Source organism: Oryctolagus cuniculus, chromosome 7 (assembly GCF_051225735.1).
Source record: "Oryctolagus cuniculus isolate XC-2025 breed Fujian yellow rabbit chromosome 7, ASM5122573v1, whole genome shotgun sequence".
Lineage (NCBI taxonomy): Eukaryota > Metazoa > Chordata > Mammalia > Lagomorpha > Leporidae > Oryctolagus > Oryctolagus cuniculus.
The window spans coordinates 154848712-154876445 of NC_142873.1; the positions used below are offsets into that span (position 1 = coordinate 154848712).

At 50.7% G+C, this 27734-nt stretch overlaps 1 protein-coding gene across 7 annotated transcripts in view; it reads right to left on the bottom strand.

Annotated features, from left to right (window-relative positions):
• The window catches only part of DNAJC16 (DnaJ heat shock protein family (Hsp40) member C16), a 46578-nt gene that overhangs the window by 9194 nt on the left and 9650 nt on the right, over positions 1-27734 (bottom strand). For 6 of the 7 annotated variants that reach the window (XM_008249769.5, XM_008249768.5, XM_008249765.5 and 3 more), the window contains 4 exons: positions 11192-11376; positions 8548-8652; positions 7743-7901; positions 1055-1185 (listed from right to left, as the gene is read on the bottom strand). In XM_008249769.5, the coding sequence (XP_008247991.1) occupies positions 1055-1185; positions 7743-7829 (218 nt within the window). In that variant the 5' untranslated portion in view covers positions 7830-7901; positions 8548-8652; positions 11192-11376. The remainder of the gene's footprint in view (positions 1-1054; positions 1186-7742; positions 7902-8547; positions 8653-11191; positions 11377-27734) is intronic. The other variant, XM_070079256.2, reaches the window with a different exon arrangement.

Here is a 27734-nt window from a genome sequence, read left to right on the forward strand (position 1 = left end):
CCTGCTGTATCCAGATCTTTGACAGAGAAAACAGACTCCAATTTAAAGCCAACGAGACAGTTATCTGGAAAAGGTATCATATTTTCTCTGTCATTCCAGACTTTTTAAGTACGATGACGTCACACACTTCATCCCCAAGCGTGCCTTGGCGTTGCCAGCGGTCAGGTAATTATCTTACCATTTCCTCAGTCCCCGGTATGCCCTCCTGTCTGACCCTGGCTCCAGAGCTGCCCCGGATGGAGGCTCTCCCAGGGACAGGCACTCCACATCTCCCCCAGGGCCTGGCTAGTCCACCGGTCCTAGTGCTCTCCCAGGGACAGGCACTCCACACTTCTCCCCATGCCTGGCTAGTCCACCGGTCCTAGTGCTCTCCCAGGGACAGGCACTCCACATCTCCCCCAGGGCCTGGCTAGTCCACCGGTCCTAGTGCTCTCCCAGGGACAGGCACTCCACATCTCCCCCAGGGCCTGGCTAGTCCACCGGTCCTAGTGCTCTCCCAGGGACAGGCACTCCACACTTCTCCCCATGCCTGGCTAGTCCACCGGTCCTAGTGCTCTCCCAGGGACAGGCACTCCACATCTCCCCAGTGCCTAGCTAGTCCACCGGTTCTGGCGCTCTCCCAGGGACAGGCACTCCACATCTCCCCCAGGGCCTGGCTAGTCCACCGGTCCTAGCGCTCTCCCAGGGACAGGCACTCCACATCTCCCAGTGCCTGGCTAGTCCACCGGTCCTGGCGCTCTCCCAGGGACAGGCACTCCACATCTCCCCAGGGCCTGGCTAGTCCACCGGTCCTTCGTCTCCGTGATGGAGTTCTCTGACCAAGGCCTGGCTGGGACCTCCCTGACGGGCCCTGGATTTGTACACCCCCCTACGTCACAGCTGCAATCAATGACTCAGGAGTGGAATCTGCCACAGGCAGGGCCGGCGCCCTCCACGCGGGGAGCAGCAGGGCCGCGCCCTCCACGCGGGGAGCAGCAGGCCGTGCCCTCCACGCGGGGAGCAGCAGGGCCGCGCCCTCCACGCGGGGAGCAGCAGGGCCGCGCCTGGGCCTTACTTGCGCTGCCGGTGCGAGCGCTTCACGGGGCACAGCTCGTGGAAGAGCTTCTGGCTGGTGAGCCGGGCCGCCAGCAGGTACTTGTTCCGGGCGAGGAAGTCCTCGAGGGCCTGCTTCTTCATGCCTCGGGCCTGCAAACCAAGGAGCAGCGGTTCACTCAGTGCTCCCACTCAGGTGGGCCTCCTCGCACGCAGCATAAAGGTGGGAACGACCCTGGCTACATACACGCAAGTGAGACACCGTGTCTGCAAACAGGCCCGAGGTGCCCCACCTCAATGACGCAGGGCGGAAAGTAACGACACCCTAACAGATCTGAAATGTCAATCATTCTGAATTTCAGGCAAACATATTCCGGATTTGTAGCAAACTGCACAATGAAGAATAAACCCCAAAGTGATAATGTCACTCAGTATAAAAAGCAAGCCACTAAACTGTAGGATGATCATTTTATTATGACTTTCATGCATTTTGCAGAATTGAATTTCTATTTATATAAAACAGATTCTCTGACCAGTGTCATTAATGTAGAACTCAATATAAAATATAAACCAGAAATGTGTGCATTTTCCTTTACATTTGAAATCAAGAAACACAATTTAAGTTACTCACTGACCCAAGAAGCAAGCCTGGGCGGTGTTGGGGCACAGTGGGTTAAGCCGGAGTGCTAGTTCAAGCTTCAGCTACTCCACTGCTTTTTTTTTTGGAATTAAGAGACACATTTATTTTGGTAGAAAATAATGTTGAAATCCACGCCCGTGAGGGGCCTTCAGACAAACTCCTGGGAGAACATTTAGTCTGCAAGTTAAGACGCTCGTTTCCGTTTGGTTCCTGTGCCAGCTTCCTGCTAACAGAGCCTGCGGGGCAGCAGGTGACCACAAGTAACAGTTCTTGCGACTCAGGTGGGAGCCCTGCACTGTTCCCAACAGCTACTCCACTTCTTTTTTTTTTTTTTTTTTAAGACTGATTTCTTTATTTGAAAGGGAGAGTTACAGAGAGAGAGGAAGAGACAGAGAAATCTTCCATCTGCTAGTTCACTCCCCAAAGGGCCACAACGGCCAGAGCCAGGAGCCAGGAGCTTCCTCCAGGTCCCCTGTGTGGGTGCAGGGGCCAAAACACTTGGGCCACCTTCTGCTTTCTCAGGCACGTTAGCAAGAGGCTGTGATCAGAAGTGGGGCAGCCAGGGACATGAACTCCTGCCCATACAGGATGCTGGCACCACAGGCGGTGCTTAACCCGCTACGCCAGAGTGCGGCCCCTACTCCAATTCTAATCCAGCTCCCTGCTCCTGCACCTGGGAAGGCAGCGGATCATGGCCTAAATACTTGTGTGCCTGCTACGACATGGAGACCAGGATAGAGTTCCTGGCTCCTGGCTTCAGTCTGGCCCAGCCTGGGCTGTTGCAGTCATTTGGGGAGTGAACCAGCAGATGTCTCTCCCTCTATCACTCTGCCTTTCAAATATAAAAATAAATAATCAGATAAATAATATTTATGGAGGATCCCAAAGAGTTTGTGCTTATGTGGCTTTTCTGCTGATATTGTTAGATCAATGAGAAATTTTAAAAATTCATTTAAAAATAAGCAAAACTCAGATATGTTCACAAAAATAATTTTAAACTAAGAGTACTTTCCCAACCCAAAAACAGTTAGTGAGCTGAGCAGTGCTGTTTGACGTTTTTATAAATTTCCTTAATGTCTGCTTCACAGGGAAGATGGGGGAATTGTCATACCTGCTACAATGCACCGTGCGGTGACGTACAAGGGGCCTTCAAAAAGTCCATGGGAAAAGGAAATTACACAGAAGTTTATTGGGCGCCCTGAGCACAGTGCTTACCTGGGGAGCTTCACACTAACCACTCTCCTAAACGGAGCCTCATTTTCACTTGGAATAACAACCTCGTGACCTGGGCGTCTGGCACATTTTCTTAGATATGAACGGTGTGACCCTGGCACTTTAAGAAGAACTGTTAGGGGCTGGTGCTGTGGAATAGCGGGTTAACGCCCTGGCCTGAAGCGCAGGCATCCCATATGGGTGCCGGTTTGAGACCTGGCTGCTCCACTTTCTATCCAGCTCTCTGCTATGGCCTAGGATAGCAGTAGAATATGCCCAAGTCCTTGGGCCCCTGCACCCACATGAAAGACCCAGAAGAAGCTCCTGGCTCCTGGTGTGGGATCAGCGCAGGTCTGGCCGTTGTGGCCATTTGGGGAGTGAACCATAGGATGGAAGACCTCTCTGTCTCTGCCTCTCCTCTCTGTGTAACTCTGACTTTCAAATAAATAAATAAATCTTAAAAAAAAAAAAAAAAACAAACAAAAACTGATGGTATTTGTTGCTTATGACAAAATCCAGGCTTCCAAAAAATTAAGACTTTTAAAAAATTTCTATTGGTCATTGTAAGCTTGACAGCTTCTCAAAGCTTTCTAAGATTGGTTCATCAATGTGATGTGATCCTTACTTTTATATACGGGGATAATGAAATCTGTCAACACTGAAACGTCAGTGGAATGTTTCCAAGTGTCCAGTGCATGATATTACAAAATCCGGCATGAATAAAAGATTTCTTGTAAGCATAAGGTAGTTCTTAATTTAACAAGATACTAGAAGTTCACTGAATCCACATAGCAGATAATCTTTAAGACACTACTATTTATTGAGTCTGGGCACAGCGGCAAGCATAATATTCCCAGTTATCCGACAAAGCTGCTAAATCAACCCTCCTGGGGCAGGCGTGTGGCCAGGCAGTCAGTGAGCCGGCCGGGACACCTGCATCCCTCCTTGGAGTACCTGGGTTTAATACCTGACTGGCTCCTGGGTCTAGCTGCCCGCTGCTGAGGACAAACTGTCTAGAGCTAAAGGAAACAGCTGGTGCTTCCAGTGTTACACGAAGCTGGTGCCTCTGGGGAAATGTGGCTTATGTTAAGTGTGCGTTTTTATATACATAAAGACCCAGTGATTTTGTACATGCATTTGACTTACAATTTCCCTCAGGAGGTAAATTAATACAATTCTCAAGATTACAAACTGTTGGGGGCTGATGCTGTGGCGTAGTGGGCTAAGCCTCTGCCTGCGGTGCCGGCATCCCATATAGGCACCGCTTCGAGTCCTGGCTGCAGCTCTCTGCTATGGCCTGGAAAAGCAGTGGAAGATGGCCCAAGTGCTTGGGCCCCTGCATCTGCGTGGGAGACCTGAAAGAAGCTTCTGGCTCCTGGCTTCAGATCGGCAAAGCTCTGACCCAGCAGATGGAACACCTCTCTCTGTAACTCTCTCTCTCAAGTAAATAAATAAATATTAAAAAATATTATAAACTGTTACTTAAAGGCAGTTCCCAGTTCCTCACTCATGACCCCTGGGTTGAGGTCATCTCGTCCACCGACTCCCTGCGCTCCTTCTCGGTCTCCATCGCACAGCCCTCCTTCCACCTGCTGGTGGTTGCCCGGGTTCTGTCCTTGGTCCTCTTGCTCTTTCCTTCCCATGCTATTCCTGGGAGATCGCATCAGTCCTCAGGACTCTGAACTGCTGCCCATAACTGATGATCCAGCAACCTGTCCCCACTCTACGTGCCCTTCCTAGGTTCCTACACCCAACTGCCGAAAAACAATGCCTCTGAAGTTTCCTACAGGGCTCCCTCTAACTCATCATGTCCCGAGCTGAACTGATTACTGTCTTCCTAAAGATCTCGCGAGTGAATTGCTGGAGGCAAAGACTACCCCTGGACGACAGAGGTGCAGGGTTTCTCTGTCTTTTTTTTTGACAGGCAGAGTGGACAGTGAGAGAGAGAGACAGACAGAGAGAAAGGTCTTCCTTTACCGTTGGTTCACCCTCCAATGGCCGCTGCGGCTGGTGCACCACGCTAATTCGAAGCCAGGGGCCAGGTGCTTCTCCTGGTCTCCCATGAGGGTGCAGGGCCTAAGCACTGGGCCATCCTCCACTGCTCTCCCGGGCCACAGCAGAGAGCTAGCCTGGAAGAGGGGCAACCGGGACAGAATCAGGTGCCCTGACTGGGACTAGAACCCGGGGTGCCAGCGCTGCAAGGTGGAGGATTAGCCTAGTGAGCCGCGGCGCCGGCCGGGCTTCTCTGTCTTGATTACAGAGTCGGCAGGCACCGAAATGATCACTGGGGGACTGACACACAGGATTTTATAGAACTTCTCACTCTAGCCTCCCTTAGGCGAGGGAGCGCCAAAGGGTCCTTGCTGATTTTAATGTTAAAAAATATAAAATAATATGTTCATTAAAGGGATTTTAGAAAATGCATATTTTAGACCGGCGCCGCGGCTCATTAGGCTAATCCTCCGCCTAGCGGCGCCGGCACACCGGGTTCTAGTCCCGGTCAGGGCGCTGGATTCTGTCCCGGTTGCCCCTCTTCCAGGCCAGCCCTCTGCTGTGGCCAGGGAGTGCAGTGGAGGATGGCCCAGGTGCTTGGGCCCTGCACCCCATGGGAGACCAGGAAAAAGCACCTGGCTCCTGGCTCCTGCCATCGGATCAGCGCGGTGCGCTGGCTGCAGCGCGCCGGCCGTGGCGGCCATTGGAGGGTGAACCAACGGCAAAAGGAAGACCTTTCTCTCTGTCTCTCTCACTGTCCACTCTGCCTGTCAAAAAAAAAAAAAAAGCATATTTTATAACTATATAATTTACCATTAAGATAATTACTAATATTTTGATATGTATATTTAACATTTTTAAAATTTATTTGAGAGGCAGAGAAGATAGAGAAGAGGAGATAAAAGCAGAGAGTGCCCCACAGCTGTTCATTCCCCAAATGCCTGAAGTGGGGGGGCTGAAGCTGGGTGGCAGGAGCCCAGGCACTTCAGCCGTCACCGCTGCCTCCCAGGGTCTGCTTCCGTGGGAGGCTGGCGGCAGGAGGTGGAGCCGGGAACAGCACCCAGCCTGTCTGACGTGGGATGTGGCATCTCGGCTGCCAGGCTAAATGCCCGCCCCGGAGCAGACAGTTCCCAAGCAGGACCCAGGGCAGGGACTGCTGCCCTCTGGCCCCAGAGCAGGGCCTGGCACAGAATGGGCAACCAGCAGTGCTCACAACTCAAAGTCCAGCAAGGCACAGAGAAGGCTTTTTTTTCTGTACGTTCTGAACACTGCCAAACACAATTTGATGGGTGATAAAAAAAATGTTAACTTTTCCTTTCTCTGGGTATTAGCGAGATTTAAATCTTAAAAAGGTTTATCAGTCCTTTGAATTCCTTTTTAGAATTTTGCACTGATCTTTATCAAAAGGAGCACTTTAGGGACTGGCACTGTGGCGCAGTAGGCTAAGCCTCCACCTGTGGTGCCGCCATCCCATGTGGGTGCTGGTTCAAGTCTTGGCTGCTCCACTTCAGATCCAGCTCTCTATGGCCTGGGAGAGCAGTGGAGGATAGTCCAAGTCCTTGGGCGCCTGCACGCACGTGGGAGACTCAAAAGAAGCTCCTGGCTCCTGGCTTCGGATTGGCCCAGCTCTGGCTGTTATGGCCATTTAGTGAGTGAACCAGAGGACGGAAAACCTTTCTCTTTCTCTCTCCCTCTCTGTAATTCCCTTTCTCTCTCTCAAAAAAAAAAAAAAAAAAAAAAAAAAAAAAAAAAAAAGGCAAAACTTCAGAAATTACATTTCAATTTTTAACTTTAAATTTTAAAATATTTATAGAAAAACGTAACACTTATAATCAAATTATTAAGATTTTCCAGTAAAATTTTTCCCAGTCCTTTTAGACCTTCCACCTTAAGATCATATACTTGGGGCCGGCGCTGTGGCAGAATGTGTAAAGCTGCTGCCTGCAGTGCTGCCATCCCAGGTGGGCTCTGGTTCAAGTCCTGGCTGCTCCACTTCGGATCCAGCTCTCTATGACCCGAGAAAGCAGTGGAGGATGGCCCAAGTCCTTGGGCCCCTGTACCCACGTGGGAGACCCAGAAGAAGCTCCTGGCTCCTGATCAGCTGAGCTCTGGCCTTTGTGACCATTTGGGGAATGAACCAGCAGATGGAAGACCTCTCTCTCTTTCTCTGCCTCTCTGTAACTCTGCCTTTAAAATAAATAAATAAAACCTTAAAAAAAAAAAAAAGATCATATACTCCTCTATGTGCTTGTTCAGTTAGTTTGTGGTTTATTCTTACTCTTTTTCATTACTGCTTTACATTTAACCTTTTAAAAAAATTTTATTTGAAAGGTAGAGTTACAGAGAGAGAAGTAGGGGGAGATACAGAGAGAGAGAGATCTTCCATCTGCTGGCTCACTCTCCAAATGACTGCAACAGCTGGGGTTGGGCCAGGCTAACGCCAGGAGCCAGGACCTCTGTCTGGGTCTCCCAGGGACTCAAATACTTGGGCCCTCAGCTGCTGCCTCCGGGTGCGTTAGCAGGAAGCTGGGTCAGAAGCACAGGATGCAGCTTGAGCCAGGCCCTGTGACGTGAGATGCAGGCACCGCACCTCAAGTGACAGCGTAGCCTGCTGCACCACAACTCTTGTCCCTACATTTAGATTTTAAATTCATTTTTTGTAATTCATCTTGGAAAAAGACTGTTGATTTCCAATAGGAGCACATGAGAGGTAAAAGACATTTTTTACAGCAAAATATCACCAAGACCGAGAACTAGTTTCTTCTCACGCTCTCACCTGCTCTGTTCCATTCTGCTGTTTGCTTTCCGTGAAGACGAGCTACAACACGGAGGGAGGAAATCTTGGAGCACAGGGGCCGGCACGTACCTGGATGACATCGGCGGGCTGGTTTATGTGTTCTTTAAAGATCAAGATGGTGGGGGCATAGACATTGATGTTCAGCTGCCTTGTCATCTCTTCTGCCCCTCTCACACCCACACACACATATCCAAACGATAAATAGTCTTTGTACGCGAAAGCAGTCAACTGTGAGGGCACAACAGAGGGGAGAAAATGAGACTGAGGGCGCAGCATCTAACTCGCTCGTTCACATCCACAGGTGGAGGTGAGTGCCAGCTCCCACGGCCCCGCCAGGGCCTCTGTACCCTTGTGTACTTCCCGGAGTCTAACGGTGTTCCAAGCACAAAAACGGTATCAACCAAGGTGAATACAACTCATTCTTTTTTTTTTTTTTTTATAGATAAAGCAAAATACTCAGCTCACTGAGCTCTGCACTGGGGGGGATGCTGGCACAGGCTGAGGGTCCCTGACACAGAACACACGGGAATGCAGCATTTCAACTTAGGAACATGTCCTTATACATAATGAGAAGTCTTGGGGACGGCGCCCCAGTTTCAACACAAAATTCATTTATGTTTCAAATAGGCTGAAGACGATCTCAAACAATATTTTTAGAGTGCCCGAGATCTGACCCCGAGCAGCTGTCCGGTGTGGAATTTTCCACGTAAGCATCGCGTCGATGCTCAGGGAGTTTCACAGTTTGGAGCATTTCAGGTTCCGGATGCTTGTATCAGAGACACTCAACAACAAAACAAGACGAACAGGTTACACACTCCCAGTCGAGATGACTTTTTATGAAAAGACGAGAAAACGGCCTGCCGCCATGTTGTACCTTGTACAGCAGTGGCACAGTGGGCACCTGGTCAAACAGAAGGACGTGTGGCTTATTCTCCTGCTGCCAGCCAGAGAGAAATCGCACATAATTTTTGTTGGTCACCTTAAAGTGAAAACAGAATGTTAGTTTAGCGTTGGTAGTTAATTCTTAGTAATCATACTACCCTCCAATCAGGAGTTAAGTAAACAAATCAAATATGTGTAAGAAGTTGCTTGCAGATTATTTTTATGTCTTTATTTGACTATTAAAGGAACAGATATGGATTCCTTAGTTTCATTTGTCTCAACTCTTGTGACTGCAACCATAATCCTGTCTGGAGCAGTTATGACCACACTATAGAAGCTGAGCTTCTGGGGCTGGCGCTGTGGCTCAGTAGGTCAATCCTCTGCCTGCAGTGCCAGCATCCCATGTGGGTGCCGGTTCTAGTCCCGGCTGCTCCTCTTCCAGTCCAGCTCTCTGCTGTGGCCTGGGAAGGTAGTAGAAGATGGCCCAAGTGCCTGGGCCCCTGCACCCCATGGGAGACCAGGAGGAAGCACCTGGCTCCTGGCTTCGGATCAGCATAGCTCCAGCCGTTGCGGCCATTAGGGGAGTGAACCAACGGAAGGAAGACCTTTCTCTCTGTCTCTCCCTCTCACTGTCTGTAACTCTACCTCTCAAATAAACAAATAAAATCTTTTTTAACAAAGCTGAGCTTCTGGAGTTGGCTCTTGCTTAATCAGCCGGCACTTCTTAATCTGCTCACCTGCCGAAGATGACGCAACACCTGCCCTGCTGAAATGGCTTCGATAAAAGGGAGCCCCTCCCATCTGCGTGTTAATTATTTATTGCCATCTGAATCATTACTTTTCCCCTATTTTTGTTCTTTGGAGAAAACAACTTAAGAAAATGCACAAATTAAAGCTGTGGTGGAAATTTTCCATAGTTCAAAAGCTTAACTATCAGTCCTCCGCTCACACCTGTGCAGTGGCTCCAGCACCTCCAGGCCCAGGTCCACGTTCTTAAGGGGCGCGGAGGTGCTCTGAGCCCTTGCGGTGAGAGTCCTGTTAACCCCGTTAAGCCCAGACTCCGTGGCTCGCCAATGACTGCTTCACCCGAAGCAGGTGTCTCAGGTCTCCAGTCCTCGCTCTCCCCTCTCCTCACCTGGAAAACTCACAGGAAGCCTTCCCCTGCCCTCCGGGATGGGCTCCAACATACTGGGTGGAAACAGCCACTCCCTGCCCGGAAGCTGCTGGAAAAGTGTCCCCAACACTTCAGTGACCTTGTGCCCGCACTGACCAGATTGTCTGTAGGTGCCCGAGGGCCGATCGGAACGCCTGTCATCATTTTAGGAACCTACAATACTCTGACCTTCTAAGCAGACGCCAGCAAAATGCAGGGGTCCTCAAATAAGTCAATTTGGTGCCAAAAATTTCTGAGATCCATTTCAGTGGTTTCCTTTTAATGAACTTTCTCAAGCCCACTCAGGCAAGGACCCAACACTTCTTTACACCATGAGAAACCTATTTATTTTCCTGCAAACTCTCTGAAGTACCACCTATTTCTTTAGTAGCTAATGTCTCAGTCTATGAATCCTGAATACAGAAACAGGATAGAAAGTTTTACATGTTCACTTTCCTTGGTTTTGTTAAAACACTGAATGATTTAAAGCAAAATGAGAGCCTTTTCCCAGTTACTTTGATCCCTAACCAAAGATACCAGACAAAAATTATTGGGGGCTTAAATGTAGAAACCACAAACTAGCGTGAACTCGAACACGTCTCGCTTCTTTAGCTCTTACTGCTTACTTTAGCTTCTTACTGCTGTGTCACCCCAAGTTTTTAAAGTTCCCAAAATATTTACTTTCATGGAGGCTGATGTTTTCTATGATATGATCATTAAATATATTTTTGAACACTTATTTATTGATCTGAAAGAGCGACACAGACACAGAGGGAGAGAGGTCCTCCATCTGCTGGTTCACTGCCCAGGTGGCTGCAACAGCCAGCTTTGTGGCAGGCTGAATCAGGAGCCAGGAGTCCCATCTTGGTCTCCCATAAGGGTGGAAGGGGCCAAATACCCAAATACCTAGGCCATTTTCTGCTGCCTTCCCAGGTGCACTAGCAGGAGCTGGATCGGACGTGGAGCAGCCGGGACTCCAGTGGGCACTCTGATACGGGGGTGCCAGAGTCGCAAGCAGCAGCCTAACCTGCTGTACCTAATACTAGTCCCTGATCATTGAATATATCACCAAATCTAATTTAACTTGAATATTATCGTAAGACAAATGTCTTCCCACGAACAACTTCATGACCTAGAAAGAAATCCTTCAACCCCCATGTGATCTCACGTTGTTTAGAAAATGGTCATTGTCATTTTAGGCACAGTTTCTGAAGTCAGGGTAAAACCCACAAGAGGGTTCCCAGGAATGAGTTCTCTCGGTCTCTGTACTCCATCTATTTCAAACTTCAGTCTCTTACAGACTTCACTTAAGTTATTTGGTTTAGAAAAACAACATTTGGTTTGAGTGGTTAGCTAACTAACACGTGGCTTGCCTTGCTCAGAGTGAGACCCAGGTCTGAGAGGACCACACACAAGTTCTGGGCAGCCAGAGCCAGGCACCTCCCCGATGCCCCTCTGTCCCGTCTCCTGGGCAGGTACTCACTTTCTCCACCAAGTTCCCTGGAAGAAGACTCTCGACAAACTGCCGTAGGTTCTCGCGGACAACTGCGTTGTGGAAGAAGGAGATTTTCCCATTTATGATTCCCAGGATAGAGGGTGTGCTGTGTGCCCCCAGGTGATGCGCCAGGCGTCTCTCATACCCAGCGTGGACCACGCCGATTCCCACACCTGAAAAGTGCAGAAGACATGCACACTTTTTATGCCCCCACAGCAACTGGAGAACATTTTTTGCTGTGAGGTTAAAACCCCGACGCAGGAGGCGAGGACAGCCTTCCAAGTAGCCTGTGGGAGCCTTGGCTCACCGCTGGAATTCTAGATTGTTCAAGCTGGTGCAAAGAAGAGTTATAGTTCTTTCTTTTAGCCTGTGACTTCAAATTTTGGGAATAGGCTAAGAGGAAATACTGTAAGACACAGCATTCCAATTCATAAAGAAACAAGCAGCTATACGCAGCCTACGGATCCAGTAACAGCCGTGGCTGAGAGAGCTGGGGTTTATCAGCGGACAGGAGGTAGTCGGCCTTCTCACCCTCGGGACCATGTCTACATTTTATACGATTACTTTCAACAGATATTGGAAAATACGATTTTCAAAAATGAGGAAGAAATTAAGTGAAAATCCGTAAAGAGCCCACATCCTGGAGCCAGCACTGTGGTGCAGTGGTTAAGCTGCTATCTGCAACGCTGGCATCCCACACGGGTGCCAGAGTCCTGGCTGCTCCACTTCTGATCCAGCTCCCTGCTAATGGCCTGGGAAAGCAGCTGAGGACGGCCCACGTGCTTGGGCCCCGGCACCCACGTGGGAGACCTGGATGAAGCTCCCGGCTCTGGCCTGGCCCAGCTTAGCCTTGGCCATGTAGGTCATTTGGGGAGTGAACCAGCAGATGGAAGATCTCTCTGTCCCTCCTTCTCTGTAACTCTGCCTTTCAAATAAATAAATAAATAAATCTTTGGGGGGAAAAAAAATCTATATCCCGTATGACCACTGTTAACATTTTGGTATCTGTTCCTTTTCTGACACAAATGTGTGTATGTACACACAAGTACAGAAAATAACACGGCATCATTTGAGACTCACATCACTTGACACCTGAATACCTTTGCTTGTCCTTTCATACACACAATAAATCTAGGGGGCCAATCACTCTGCCAACGACTGGAGACATTACACAAATAGCCAACGGATACGCACTTCCTTTTGGATGTCTAACGGACTTTTCAAGCCTAATATTTCCGAAAATGAACCCCTGATCTCTTCCCACAGGCCCATTCCACGCCTCTGCGCTGACGGCAGCTCCATCCTCCCCTTACTCAGGTCAGAAGTCTTCAGGTTTCCTTGACTTCTCGTGCGTCTCGTACCCCATATCCCATCTTTCAGCAAGTCCACTGGTTCTCTCTTCAGAAAACACTTGGCATTTGACTGCTTTTTATCATTTCCATTTTTAAAAAGGCTTATTTGAAAGGGAGAGTTAGAGAAGGGGAGACATAGAGGGAGAGAAAGAGAGATCTTCCACCTGTGTTCACTCCCCAGATGGTCGCAATACTCAGGCCTGGGACTGCATCCGGCTCTCCCATCTGGCTGGCAGGGGTCCAAGCACTTGGGTCATCATTTGCTGCTCTCTCAGGAGAACTCACAGGGAGCTGGATGGGAAGTGGAGCAGCCAGGACTCGAATCGGCGCTCACAGGGGATGCTGGCATCACAAGCGGCAGGTTAACCCTCTGTGCCACGATGCTGGCCTCTGCTTTCCTCTCTGAGTTGTCTTGTCCCTCTTGCCTGGGTTGCCGTGACTCCTAATGGTTTCCCTGTTTCTCCTTGTCCCCAACATTTGAAACACTGTGGCCTGACTGTTCCTTCTAAAATATAAACACGGATCACGTCACTCCTCTGCCCAACCCTGGCAAGTGTTAGCCGCTTCGCTCAGAAACAACAAGACCTTTGGTGACTTGATCTCTGGTCCCCTCTGCTCCCCCCTTCTCCGACTCCTCACACTCAGCCGGCTCTGGCCTCCAGCAATCCTTGCTCTCCTGCCTGCCTCAGGGCCTTGGCACTGGCCATCCCTTCTGCCTGGCCTGCGCATCTTCTTGACTCCTTCACCAACTTCAAGTCCTGGCCCACCACGGCACCTCACTGCCAGGGCTCGGAGTCTCCGCACTGCTCACCTTCTCCTCCCACACTGCACCCCACGTCCCTTTCCTGTTGATTGTTTACTGTGTGTCTTCCTCTTCTAGAACGCGAGGGCAGGGAACTTTGGATCACTGACGTGTCCCCAGCACCACAGCACAGCCTGGCACACACGAGGGCTCCCTGGCATCCGCCTGTTCAAGCAGCTCTTTGCTGCTGCACGCTGAGGTGAGAAGGCCAAAGCCAAAGGGCTGGCTACGCTCACACTCAACTAACACTTCACTGCTGGTATCAGACGTGCTGGGGCCGCCCCTACCCCAGGAAATCCTCCAGCAGACAGTAGGGGCGTATCCTCTAATCCAATTCCATCCTGACACTCTCTCTCTGGAGGAAGAGGGCGGGGGTCAGGCCACAGACAGCCCCCACTTCTGATGCCAATCCCAATCCCAGCTGGTGATTACGCTTGTAACCCACTCACTGGTTACACATCAAGGCTTCCCATGACTCCTTCTTGGGGAAGGAGCTCAAGGAGACACTACCGACCCTTACCAATGTACCAGAAGGGATGCAGCGGGCAAGGCACGCGGGAAGGGGAGTGGCACTTCCAGGCCCTCTCTGGGCTTATCGCTCGCCACACACCTCCATGTCTGTGTTCAGCAACCCAGAAGCTCTTGGGCCCAGCAGTTTTTAGGATTTATTTATTTGAAAAGCAGAGTGACATGGAGAGATCTTCCAGCTGCTGGTTCACTCCCAAATGGCTACAATGGCCAGCACTGGGCCAGGAGCCAGGAACGTCACCCTGGTCTCCCGTGTGGGTAGCAGGGCCAGTACTTGGGCTATCATCAGCCGCCCTCCCAAGCACCCTAGCAGAAGCAGGGTGGCTGCGACCTGAACTGGTGCTCCACTACGGATGCCAGCGTCACGGGAGGCTTAACCACTGTGCCACAGGCCAGCCCCCAGCTCAGGGATTCTGATGGGAGCTTCAACCTCTGGCTGTGATCGCGGGGCTGAAATGTCCGAGCTTCAACCCCATCTGGTCTGTGACCAGCCCCCTGCCCGGCAGCCCCTTCAGGGTTTTCTCATTAGAACAAAAGACCCAGGGACCTCTAAGGGATTAGCAGCTCTGTGTCTTCCCCAGGTCAAAGACGGCTAGGAGGAGAGGTTCTCTTAGTATACCTACTGCTCCGGAATTACGGGGGTGGAGGAGTCTGCGCCAGGGGTTGGGAATAAACATCAACATAGATATGTTTCTTATTGTAAACCACAATATCAAAAGTTGCCTTTGGCCTTCACTATTATACATTTTTTAAGGGGCCGGTGCTGTGGCATAAGCAGGAAAGGGCACCACCTGTGGCACCAGCAGCCCATCTGGACGCCAGTTCATGACCGGGCTGCTCCACTTCCGATCCAGCTTCCTGCTAATGCACCTGGGAAAGCAGCAGAAGATGGCCCAAGTGCTTGGGCCCCTGCACCCATGTGGGAGACTCAGAAGAAGCTCCTGCCTCTTGGCTTTGGCTCGGCCCAGCTCCGGCCATTGTGGCCACTTGGGGAGTGAACCAGAGGATGGAAGACCTTTCTCTGTCTCCCTCTCTCTCTGACACTCTACCTTTCAAATAAATAAATCTTTTTTATAAGTTTAATTAATTAATTAATTAATTTATTTGAAAGGCAGACTGATAGAAAGAAAGGGAGAGGCAGAGGGATCTGAAGCCAGGAGCCCAGAACTCAATCCAAGTCTCCCACATGGGTGGCAAAGGCCCAAGCATTTTTTTTTTTTTTTTTTTGACAGGCAGAGTTAGACAGTAAGAGAGAGAGACACACAGAGAGAGTTATAGACAGTGAGAGAGAGACAGACAAAGGTCTTCCTTCCATTGGTTCACTCCCCTAATGGCTGCTACGGCCGGCGCTGCGCCGATCCGAAGCCAGGAGCCAGGTGTTTCCTCCCAGTTTCCCACGTGGGTGCAGGACCCAACCACTTGGGCCATCTTCCACTGCCCTCCTGGGCCACAGCAGAGAGCTGGACTGGAAGAGGAGCAACCGGGACTAGAACCCAGGGTGCCGGGGCCGCAGGCAGAGGATTAGCCAAGTGAGCCATGGTGCCGGCCAGCCCCAAGCATTTTGAGCCATCGTCTCCTGCCTCCCAGATGCATGAGCAGAAGCTGGATGGGAAGCAGAGGGGGACTGGACGCCAGGCACGCTGACAGGGGATGTCTCATATGGATGCGCCACAACGCTCATCCAGGAATGTTTTCATGGGTATTCTTGTATCTCTGTATATACATCTTTGTGTGTGATTATTTCCTAATTTGTAAATTCTTAAAACGCAATTTTGGAATAAATGGCCAGGATCCCAAATTAAGGTTTTAAAACTGCTGAGCAGACTATCTATGACCTGGGCAGTGTCCGGGCAGGAAAGGAGCAACCGCAGCATCACACAGCCCACTCCCCTCATTTACAGACACAGAAGGGATTCCAAGAGGTAAAGAGACTTTCCCCAAGCTGTAGGGCTGATAAAACCGCAGAACAAGAATCCAAACTGGATGTTGCAGAGCCAACTTTGGCACAGGATTGTATCCCACTCTTGGCATTAAAATACCCAGAACGAGCATCACCAAGTGGAAGCGCAGGAGAATCCCACACGTAGCAGGCACACACTGGGAGGTCTGGCCCCACACACGGACTGCAGATACCACCTGGGGAGGTCGGGTGGCCACACAGCCAAGGCCCGAGGCAGGAGAGGGCGCTGTGGGGCCTCTCCACGCCAGGTGTCGGGCCTAAGCTTTATCGTGGGCGGTGGAACGAGTTCTGACCCCAGTCCCGGCTGGCTGCAAAGCCTCCAGTCCAGGTTCTGAACCACACAGTGATCGGTCTCTCCCAGTGGACTCACCCTAAGTGACCTTCCCAGGGACGGCCACGAGATGAGACGCCCATTTCTCCGCTGATCCTGCGGTCTACGGTTTTCAGTAACTGCGCTGTCACTCAGGGTGCCTTCTGCCACACTCAGGGCACCAGAAATCACAAAGGTGGAGACGGGCACATGGCGCAGTGGTTAAGTTGCTGCTTCGGACACTCACGCCCTCCACCAGGGTGCCTGGTTCAAGTCCCAGCTATTCCACTCCTGATCCAGTTTCCTCCTAACGCACAACTTAGCAGGGAGCAGACTGACAGGTTAATGGCTTGGGTTCCTGCCTCTCCCTTGGGAGACCTACACTGAGTTCTGGCTCCTGGCTTCAGCCTGGCCCAGCTCTGACCTTTGGGGGCATTGGGATCGGGGAGTGACCCAGTGGATGGAAGACCTCTGTCTCTCTGCCTTTCGAATAAAAAAAAAAAAAAGAAAGAAAGAAAGAAAAAAGAAAAGAAAAGCAAGCAATCATCATAAAGGAGGCTGGGAGTCTGGGGTCAGGACAAGGGACAGAGCAGCCCGGGAAAGACCTGCGCCTCCTGCTACTCCACGCTGCGGTCTCCTGCATCTTGTTCTCCCAGCCCCGGGGGCTGCCTTCTCAGGGACACCGCCCAGTGTGCTCAATTCTTTTATTTTAAAAAGTGACTTATTAGAGAGCCACACACACACACACACACACACACACACAGATTGCCCATCTACTGATTCACTTCTCAAATACTTGCAGTAGCCAAGGCTGGGCTGGGCTGAAGCCCAGAGCCAGGAACTCAATCAGGGCCTCCCACGGGCGGCGGGACTCAGCCACTTGAGCCATCGCCTGCTGCCTCCCAGGGTGCCCAAGAGGAGGAAGCTGGAGCAGGCAGCGGAGCTGGGACTGAACCCACCCAGGCACCTGATGTGAGACGTGGGCTTCCCGAGAGAAGGCAGGCGCAACACCGGCCCCAGTGGCGTTCTCTGGTAACCACCTCTGGACTGTAATTTTGTTTGTTTGTTTGTCTTTTCTCCACTAGAATATAAGCTCCATGAAGGCAGGGCTTTTTGGCTGCTTTCTTTACCACTGCATCCTGAACGCTGAGAACAGTTCCTAGTACTTAGCACTGTTTTCTTCCCTTGAACAAATAAATGAATCGGGTAAAGTGCTCGAAGTTAGAACCATATTTAAATCTGAGCTCTGCTACCCACTTGCTGTAACACCAGCCCATCACTTAAACTCTCTGAGCACCAGTTTGCTTGTTTATAAAACAGAGATGGGTTGTGAGCTATGAGGATTAAATGGCATAGAATGAGAAACAGCCTAATCCAGAGCCTGAAATACTCAGGCACCTAATTATTACAGCTATTATTCCGAGGTACGATTGCAACCAGACCATGTTGAATCTTGCATGGGGCGGGGGGTTCACCTTCCAACAGACTCTGGTTCTGTCCTTGGGAAGAAGGGGTGCACAAGGCCCAACCCCCACTCTCCATGTCCTCCCTTCCCCGCCTCCCGTTTTCCTAGGCTCCATCAGTACAGCTTTTCCCCAAATAAAAAAGAACACAAGTGGTTAGGTTTCACCTCTTCCACCTTAAACGACTTCTGAATTCTCAGGACTACGCACAGCACCTCCTTCCTGAATGCAGGCCTTTCCAAGCCCACCCAGGCTCTGTTCTCGGGTCTTTTCTGTGGCGGATTTGGCTCTGACTATCATGATCCCATTTCTAACTTCTGGAGGCGCCTTACTTCTCTCCTCAATATTGCCTATCATAAGCAACAGAACAGAGAACGACACATGTTTAGTGCCTTTAATTCATGGAATTCTTCCTCCTGCAAAGACGTCCGAGAGTCTAGGAAGACTAAAGTCCTCCTGCGGCCCAGATCCACGCCCCGGCCCCCACCGAGCTGGGAAGGAAGAGCGAGCAAAGCTGGCAGCTCCGGTTTCTCCCTGAGACTCGGCTAGGAAATGAACATAACGACGGGTCTTGCAGCCACTGTGAAAGCTGTGCCCAGCGTCGCCTTGTCTGTTTTCAGTCTCGAAGTGCCACACTTCAGGCTTTGTAAGGCAAGCTCAGCTGGGTCGACCGCAAAGTGAAATTATTCACGTGTTCGAGTCTGCACCAGTGGAACCTGCTGGGTGCCAGAAACGCCCAGAACCCAAACGAACTTGAGCAAATGCAAATGTGAGGCGAAGCACGTGTGTCCTTTTTCAGAAACGATATTTGGTTTTTATATGGATGGATGCTTCTGGCTGGTTTACATAGCCTGGGGAATGAAAAATACTGAATTTTCTCCTCTTCTTGAGACTGAAAGAGGATTTTCTTTCTGTGCAGAACTAAATGTATTTGGAATGCCTGCATTTTGAAGCTGTCACTGGGCAAACCTAAACATGTTTGCATGTATCCCTAAACACGTTTGCATGCATCCCTAAACACGTTTGCATGTATCCCTAAACATGTTTGCATGTACCCCATCTTTTAGGAAAATGTTTTCTTTTTGACCCTCTATACACTTATCTATACATATTTTATTTTTCTACCTTTGAACATGCCTGAAGGCATGGCAGAAAGCCAACTGGAAGAACACACCACTGTCAATATGGTTAAATATAAACCTGTCAATCAGCAATCCACAAGATGCAAAATGATGTGAAATAAAACAGAATTAGGGGCTGGTGCTGTGGCATAGCGGGTTAACACCCTGGCCTGAAACACCGGCATCCCATATGGGCACCAGTTCGAGTCCTGGCTGGTCCACTTCCGATCCAGCTCTCTGCTATGGCCTGGGAAAGCAGTGGAGGATGGCCCAAGTCCTTGGGCCCCTGCACCCACGTGGGAGACCAGGAGGAAGCTCCTGGCTCCTGGCTTCGGATTGGCGAAGCTCCAGCCATTGAGGCCAACTGGGGAGTGAACCAGCGGATGGAAGACCTTACTCTCTCTGTCTCTCCCTCTCTCTGTAACTCTGCCTCTCAAATAAATAAACAAATCTTTAAAAATAAAAACCTTTCTCTCTGTCTCTCTCTCTCTCACTGTCCACTCTGCCTGTCAAAAATAAATAAATAAATAAAAGATTCCAAAAAATAAAAAATAAAAACATTTTCCTAAAACAAAACAAAACGAAGATAAAAATTAAGACCACAGAACTGGGGCTGATGTCGTGGCACAGTGGGTTAAGCCACTGCCAGCGATGTTGGCATCCCCAAGTCCTGGCTGCTCCACTTCCGATCCAGCTCTCTGCTAATGTGCCTCGGGAAGCAGCAGGAGACGGCCCAACTGCTTAGGTCCCTGCACCTAGGAGGGAGACCCAGACGGAGCTCCTGGCTTTGGCCTGGCCCAGCCTCGGCTGCTGTAGCCATTTGGGCAGTGATCCAGAGGCTGGAAGATCTCTCTCTCTCTCTCTTTCTCTCTCTGGGCCAGCACTGTGGCATAGTGGGTTAAGCCACTGCCTGCAGCACCAGCATCCCATATAGGCACTGGTTCAAGTCCTGGCTGCTCCTCTTCCTATCCAGCTCCCTGGTAATGGCCTGGGAAAGCAGGAGAAGATGGCCCAAGTACTTGGGTCCCTGAACCCACAAGGGAGACCCAGATGAAGCTCCTGGCTCCTGGCTCCGGCCTGGTCCAGCACAGCTGTTACAGCCATTTGGTCGGTGAACCAGCAGATGGCAGATCTCTCCCTGCCCTCCTCTCTGCCTCTGTCTCTCCTCTGTAACTCTGACTTTCAAATAATAAATAAATCTTTTTGTTAAAAGCACAGAACTAAAACAGAAAACAAAAAACATATTTTCACCAGTATCGCGGCAGACTCTTCCTGGACAGTTGAGAACACACACTTCCCTCGGAAGACGGGAATCATTCTTTTAAAATAAGAAGTCGTGGTGAACAATCACTGCAGGCGCCTCTGAATTCAGTTTGTCTGAAACACTGTTTGATCTCAAGACGCCAGCCCCTAACACCCTGGCAGCACTGAGCAGGTGCTGGTGCTGGTGGTGGTGCTGTCTCTAACCTGCGTTTCCTGGGCACAGGGTCTGGACTTGTTTTCGGTGCCGTGCAGCAGTGCTCAAGGTCCAGGCTCTCGGGCCCACACCCCAACCCTGCTGCTTACGAGCAGCCTGCCCTGGGGTCAGCGCCTTGACCTTCCTCTGCCCTGGCTCCCTCAGTGTACAACAGGGATGACAACAGTCTCTATCGCCTTGCACTGGAGATAGAGATAAGCCACGCAAAGAACCTGGGTCGATGCCAGGCAACCGACATGCTCAACACGATCACTCTTATTATACACCCTTCAGGGTCCACCACAGGAACCGGCACCTGAAAGCTGACGGAGAAAACATGCTTTCCTGAGACTATGGGATGAATCCCCTGCTTCTGCTTACTCGCCGGCCGTGTCTTGTTCTACACTTGGAAACGTGAAGTTGTGTGGGTTCCCTGTGTACACGTACTCTCTCCAGCTAACTGACCGGTGAGCTCCTCCAGGTCAGGGGCACTGCCAACTGTCCCTGGGCCCTGCTCCACCGCACAGCTGTCTGTAAGCACCAGCAGCTCCTGCACACTAGTTATTCCCACTACAGGACAGCAGGCTCCACCCGAGCAGCGGCAGCAACATTCCTCCTCCGGTCAGGCTCCTGCTGTGTCTTTCAGCTACTGCAATTCCAACATTTTATGTCACCCTGAAAGAGTCCAGGCTTCTCTACCAATCAGCTAATGATGTCTAAGACCGTCTGCTCTTTCTGTTATTTCAAAATGGAAACACTCAAGTGCACAGATATCTCAACTAAACTATACGTATATTTAAAAGATTTATTTATTGGAAAGACAGAGTGATACAGAGAGCGCAAGAGACAGACAGTGAGAGATCTCCCACCCACTGGCTCACTCCCCCAAATGTCTGCAACAGCCAGTGCAAGGCTAGGACAAAGCCAGGAGCCTGAACTCCAACTGGGTCTCCCATGGTGGCAGGGACCCAGGTACCTGGGCCATATCCTTGCCCCCCCAGTGCACCAGCACGAAGCTGCCAGGAATGGAGCAGACGGGACGCAGGCCTCCTAAGTAGCAGCTTCACCCACTGCACCAGTGTTTACCCCTGTCGTAAGCACTGTCCTGATCTCGTCTTAGTGTTACCAGTAGAACCCAGTAGTCAGGAATCTTCAACTAGTCTGAATGCTTGCAAGAGGAAACTAAACCAAACTAATCTGACATTAGTCACAGCCAGTCTTCCAGAGGCTCTGGGAGCACAGCCGGAGTGGATGAAACACTCAGTAAACGTTACTTCCACCGCTGCTCGTCCTGCTTTCCTCCATGCCTGTCAAGTCTGAGTTGCTAGGATCATGCAGAACAACCGAAAAGAAAGGCAAGAACTTCACTCGCTGATGACTTGTGGACACCGGAAGACTGTACAGCAATCAGTTTGATGGACCCACTGTGGTGCCAGACTGCCGGTGCGAGTCCCAGAACTGCCGAATGCCAACTGTGACCCTGGACAAAGTACCAAAAGGGCTAAGGAGCTGTGCAGAGGGATGGCAATGGAGGGAAGGGCCCTGCCTCACAGGGCTACAGTCACTTTTTTTTTTTTTAAATTTTATTTTTTTTATTTTTTGACAGGCAGGTGGACAGTGAGAGAGAGAGACAGAGAGAAAGGTCTTCCTTTGCCGTTGGTTCACCCTCCAATGGCCGCTGTAGCCGGCGCGCTGCAGCTGGCGCACCGCACTGATCCGATGGCAGGAGCCAGGTACTTATCCTGGTCTCCCATGGGGTGCAGGGCCCAAGCACTTGGGCCATCCTCCACTGCACTCCCTGGCCACAGCAGAGAGCTGGCCTGGAAGAGGGGCAACCGGGACAGAATTGGGCGCCCCGAGCGGGACTAGAACCCAGTGTGCCGGCGCCGCAAGGCGGAGGATTAGCCTAGTGAGCCGCGGCGCCTGCCCTACAGTCACTCTTAAAGGCATTCAGCATAGGGTACATTAACACAAGCTACTAGTATTGTTATTACACCTGCATTGTTTCACATTGAGTGCCCAAGTTGTCACCGTTATTTTAAACCACTTCTCCCCCAAGGCAACTCTTCCCTGTCACACTGCCTTGTTCACCCTCTCTCCGCTTTCCCCACACTCAGATGGATCCAGGAGCCAGGAGCTCCCAGGATCCGACTCACCTGACTCACCCTGCACCTGTCTGCCCCTCTCTATCCCCACGGCCCCGGTTCACGCCAGTGCTGCTCTCTTACCAGGGCTGGTAACCTCGCCACCTCTGTTCTTCCTGTCTTTGAACCATACCTGACATGGCTTTACCAGCCAGCCTGCTGACGCGTGGCTCTGAGTAGATCACTCCTCTAGGCCTTACCTTGTGTTTAACGCGCAGTCCCGCTCCCCTGGCCTGGACCCTGAGGCTCCCTCCAGCCTGACTCCCGGCTTTCTCTTCTTGTTTCCTCCTCTCCCACCCACACAGCCACGCCGCTTGGCCAGGCTGAGGACGCTCCTTGTCTCTCTGCCTGTCGCGTCACTCCTTGGTCTCCTACCTGGCCGCTTCCAACCCCTCCAAAGTTCAGCTCAAAATAAGCAGGTGCCTCGTAGTCAGTGAGCTGAAGAAAGCAGACTAAAACATTTAAGAAAAATTTCAAAAGGGATCTATACAAATCGGTGCTTTTTACAAGATTAACTTTTGGGGTGAACACTTGGCACAGTGTCTAGGATGCTTGGATCCCACACTGGGCTGCTCAGGTGGGAGCCCCAGCCTCCTGCTAACGGACCCCCTGTGGGGCTGCTGGCGACTCTTAAAGCACCTGGGGCCCAGCCACCCAGTGGGAGACCTAGACTGAGCTCCCAACTCCTGGCTTTGACCTGCTCGGTGCTGGCTGTTGTGGGCACTGGGACAATGAACTAACAGAGGGCAGATCTTTCTCTCTGTTCCTCTGTCTTTCCACCTTTCAAATTAAATGAAAATAAAATTTTAAGAAAAAGGTAGTATATGGCTTTGAAAAATGCTTTACTTTCACCAAGAACATAGGCTGGGGCAAGTGCTGGAAAAACTGGGTATCGGGCTGGCACTGTGGCGTAGTAGGCTAAGCCTCCGCTCACAACGCTGGCATCCCATATAGGCGCTGGTTTGCGTCCTGACTGCTCCTCTTCTGATCCAGCTCTCAGCTTATAGCCTGGGAAAGCAGCAGAAGATGGCCCAAGTGCTGGATCCTGCAGTGCCCCGGAGGCAGCTCCTGACTCCTGGCTTCAGATCAGCCCAGATCTGGTCCTTGCAGCCGTTTGGGGAGTGAATCAGCAGAAGAAAGACTTTTCTCTCTGACTCTACCTCTGTCTGTAACTCTACCTCTCAAATAAATAAAATTAAAAAAACAAACATAAAACTAACAAAAATTGAGTATCCACATGTAGAACAATGAAGCTAGGTTCCAATCTTTTACCAGATATAAAAATCAACACGAAATAAAGATTTATATGTGAGACAAGAAAGTATGAAACTACTAGGAGAAAACATGGGAAGTGCTTTAAGACATTAGTGCAGGGGCCGGCACTGTGGGTAAAGCCACCGCCTGCAGTGGAGCAGCCGGGACTCGAACCAGTGCCCACATGGGATGCCGGCACTGCAGGTGGTGGCTTTACCCGCTACGCCACAGTGCCGGCTCCAGGATTGGTTATTTCTCTGTCTTCTTGATAACAACTGTTCTAACTGATGAGGTGGTTTGGATCGCATTTTCCTGATGATTAGTGATTTGGGGTGTTTTTCCTATACTTGTTGGCTATTTCTCTTCTGAGGAGTGTCTGTTCAGCTCTTTTGCCCATTTTTTAATCAGAATATTTGTTCTTTCGTTGCTTGGGTTCCTTGTGTATTCTAGTGAAAATCCTTTGTCAGAGGAACAGTGTTCATCATGAATGCAACATCTTCAGCCCTCACCTGCTGCTTCCCCTCAGCCCCACGCAGTCCCATGTGTCTGCTCTGCTTTTGAGGGCCAACCTAAAAGATCTTTATCTGCACTAATTTTTTTTTTAGATTTATATATTTATTTGAATGGCAGAGCTACACAGAGGCAGAGGCGGAGAGGGGGAGAGGGGGAGAGAGGGAGAGAGAGAGAGAGAAAGTCTTCCATCAATTGGTTCACTTCCCAAATGGCCACAATGGCCAGATCTGAGCCATCCCGAGCCAGGAGCCAGGAGCCAGGAGCCTCATCAGGGTCTCCCACGTAGGTGCAGGGGCCCAAGCACTTAGACCATCTTCCACTGCTTTCCCAGGCCACAGCAGGCAGCTGGATCGGAAGTGAAGTAGCCAGCAAGTCGGCACCCATATGGGATGCTGGTGCCGTAGGTGGAAGCTTAGCCCACTATGCCACAGTGCCAGCCCCTAACTGACCTTCAAACCAAGAAATAAATCTTAAAAAAGAAAGAAAGAGAGAGAAAGAGAGAGAGAGAGAGAGGGAGGGAGAAAGAGAGAGAAAGAGAGGGAGGGAGGGAGGAAGAAAGAGAAAGAGGGAGGGAGGGAGGAAGAAAGAGAAAGAGGGAGGGAGGGAGGAAGAAAGACGAAAGAAAGAATTAATATTAATTCTGGCAAGGGCATAGGCAAAGGTGAGCTCTCATTCACTGCTGGTGGGAATGTAAGTGAGGGAAGCCATTACACGAAGTAGTATGGAGATTCCTCAGACAACTAAAAATACAATCATCAAACAATCCAGCGATCCCGCCACCGAGTATCTTTCCAAAGGAAAGGAAACAGTGCTGTAGGGATATCTCACTCTCGCTGTTTATTACAGAACCACTCACAACAGCAACCACACAGAATCAACCTAACTGTCTATCAGCAAGTGAGTGGGTTAAGAAATAGTGCTGTGGCCGGCGCTGCGGCTCAATAGGCTAATCCTCCGCCTTGCGGCGCCGGCACACCGGGTTCTAGTCCCGGTCAGGGCGCTGGATTCTGTCCCGGTTGCCCCTCTTCCAGGCCAGCTCTCTGCTGTGGCCAGGGAGTGCAGTGGAGGATGGCCCAAGTGCTTGGGCCCTGCACCCCATGGGAGACCAGGAGATGCACCTGGCTCCTGCCTTCGGATCAGCGTGGTGCACCGGCCACAGCGGCCATTGTGGGGTGAACCAACGGCAAAAGGAAGACCTTTCTCTCTGTCTGTCTCTTTCACTGTCCACTCTGCCTGTCAAAAAAAAAAAAAAAAAAAAAAAAAAAAAAAAAAAAAAAAGAAATAGTGCTGTAGGTACACATGGAAAAAAAAAAAAGCCATGAAAAGAACAAAGTCCTGACATCTGCAGCAACATGGACGGGCCTGGAGGACACGACTTTAAGTGCAAAAAGCCAGGAGCAGAAGGAGAAATGTTGCGTGTTCTCTCTCACATGTGGGAGCCAAAGGAGTTGACTTCATCCGAGTTCAGAGTGGAACAGTGACCGGTGACTGCCGAGGCAGGGAGGGGCAGGGGCAGAGGGTAGAGAGGTCAGTTAACAGGGACAAAGCTACAGCAGGCAGCAAGAGCGAGGGCTGGCGCCCTGCAGCACCGGAGGGCGGCCACAGTTCACGACACTTCACAGTGTTTCCGCACGGCTACAAGAGGATCTGGAATGTTCCCACCACATAGAAATGATCGACGTTTGAGACAATGGATATGCTAATCACTCTGATTTGATGATTCCACACTGTATACATGTATTGAGAAATCACCCCATAAGTATGTAAAACTATGTGGCAAAAATAAAATAAACAAAAACGAACTAGAAAATCAGTCAACCAGATATTCTCTAGGCGCACTAAGCGCTTACTGAGCAGCAGGCCCTGGGCCTACGCTTTCCTCATTCAGTCTTCCTTAACGATACAGGTTTGACGTCCTTACCCCCACGTCAGACGTGGAGAAGCCTGGGTTAAACAATTCGCTGAGAGGACACAAGGACAGAAAAGGACACTAATGAGCTCAGACACGCACACTGATGGCGGGGACCACGGTGTTGCCACCTCACTATGCCTGCCTGGGATGTGGACGATGGAGCTCAGCCCTGATCTGCCTTAAGCGTGAATGTATTACCACTCAAAACCATGCGGTGGTGCGGGGCTACTGCCCTGCTGTTGGGCCTCACCGTTAGCTCCTGGACCACACTGGGTTCCGTCGGCCACCTACCGCGGCACACGAAGGCTATAACGCTCTGTGACAAGGCAGCAACTCAATCCAGGGCTTCTCATTCGTTCCGTACGCACCAATAGCCACCACGGGCTACAGGCTGTACTGAACAAGTCCTCTCTTCTTCTGAGACCTTCCTGCAGCCTCAGCAAAGCGGTTTGCCGAATTCCAGCACCTGAGGGCTTGCACACAGCAGGCTGACACTTTGTTTCAGAACCACAAGCCCACGGCTGCCAGTAGTATGCTCTCTACATGTGGGGAAATCCAGGCACCGGCAGCTCCCAGACCTGAGCTTGTTCCCCTCCCCCTCTCTTAAAACATTTATTTATTTGTCGAAAAGCAGAGTGATGGGGAAGGACAGGTCTTCCATCTCCCGGCTCACTCTCCGACGTCCACAATAGCCAGCGCTAGACCAGATGGAAGCCAGAAACTCCACCTGGGCCTCCCACGTAGGTGGCAAGAACTCAAGTGTTCAGGTCATCATCCACTTCCACTCAGGCACATTCGCAGGAAGCTGGGTTAGAAGCGTGAGTAACAGGAACTTGGACTAGGCATCCCAAGCTGTGGCTTAACCGGCTATACCACAATGCCCGCCCCGTTCCTGTTTAGTTACTCACGACTAGGGCTACTAATGTCTAGAACACACACGCACACAGCCACACGATTTTAATTCCAGTGATGCCCCTTTGTAGTAGTTACTAAACGTTCTCCCTGGATCACTAGACTTTTCCCAGCACTAAGTGGCACACGCGGATGGAGAAAAGCCTAATCTGTGATCCAGAGTGGTGCCCCGCGGCCATTAGAATCTGTGCCACCCAAAACGCATATGCTGAAGCCCTAACCCCCAGGATGATGGAACTGAAAATGGGGTCTGTGGGAGGTCACGAGGTCACGAGGATGAGTGACAGGGAAGAAGAAGAGGCACGAGACGTGTGAGGTGACAGCGAGACGGCCACCTGCAAGCTGCGAAAGCACTCTCACAGGAACCTGACCACCACTGATCTTGGACTTCCGGTCGCCAGACCCGTGAGAGGCAGATTCTGATGCTTAAGTCACCCTGTGCATGGTATTTTGTTATAGCTGCCTGGGCTGGGTAAAACAGGGCCTTTAAAGAATTAAGTGAAATGGGGTCCTTAGGGTGGTCCTAATCCAGTGTGACTGGTGTCCTTATTGGAGGAAAGGAACCAGAAAGACACAGCAGACACTCCCACGCACGGGGACTCCCACGGCAATACACAGGGAGAAGCTGCCACCTGCAAGCCAAGACACCAAACCTACCGACACCCTGATCTTGGGCTGATCTTGGACTTTTAGCCTCCAGACCGAGAGAGAATATAGACTTCTGGTTTTGGTAAGCCACCAGTTTGGGATATTTTATTCTGGTAGCTCCAGCAAACTAATACAGAGAGTGAAATCACAAATTCC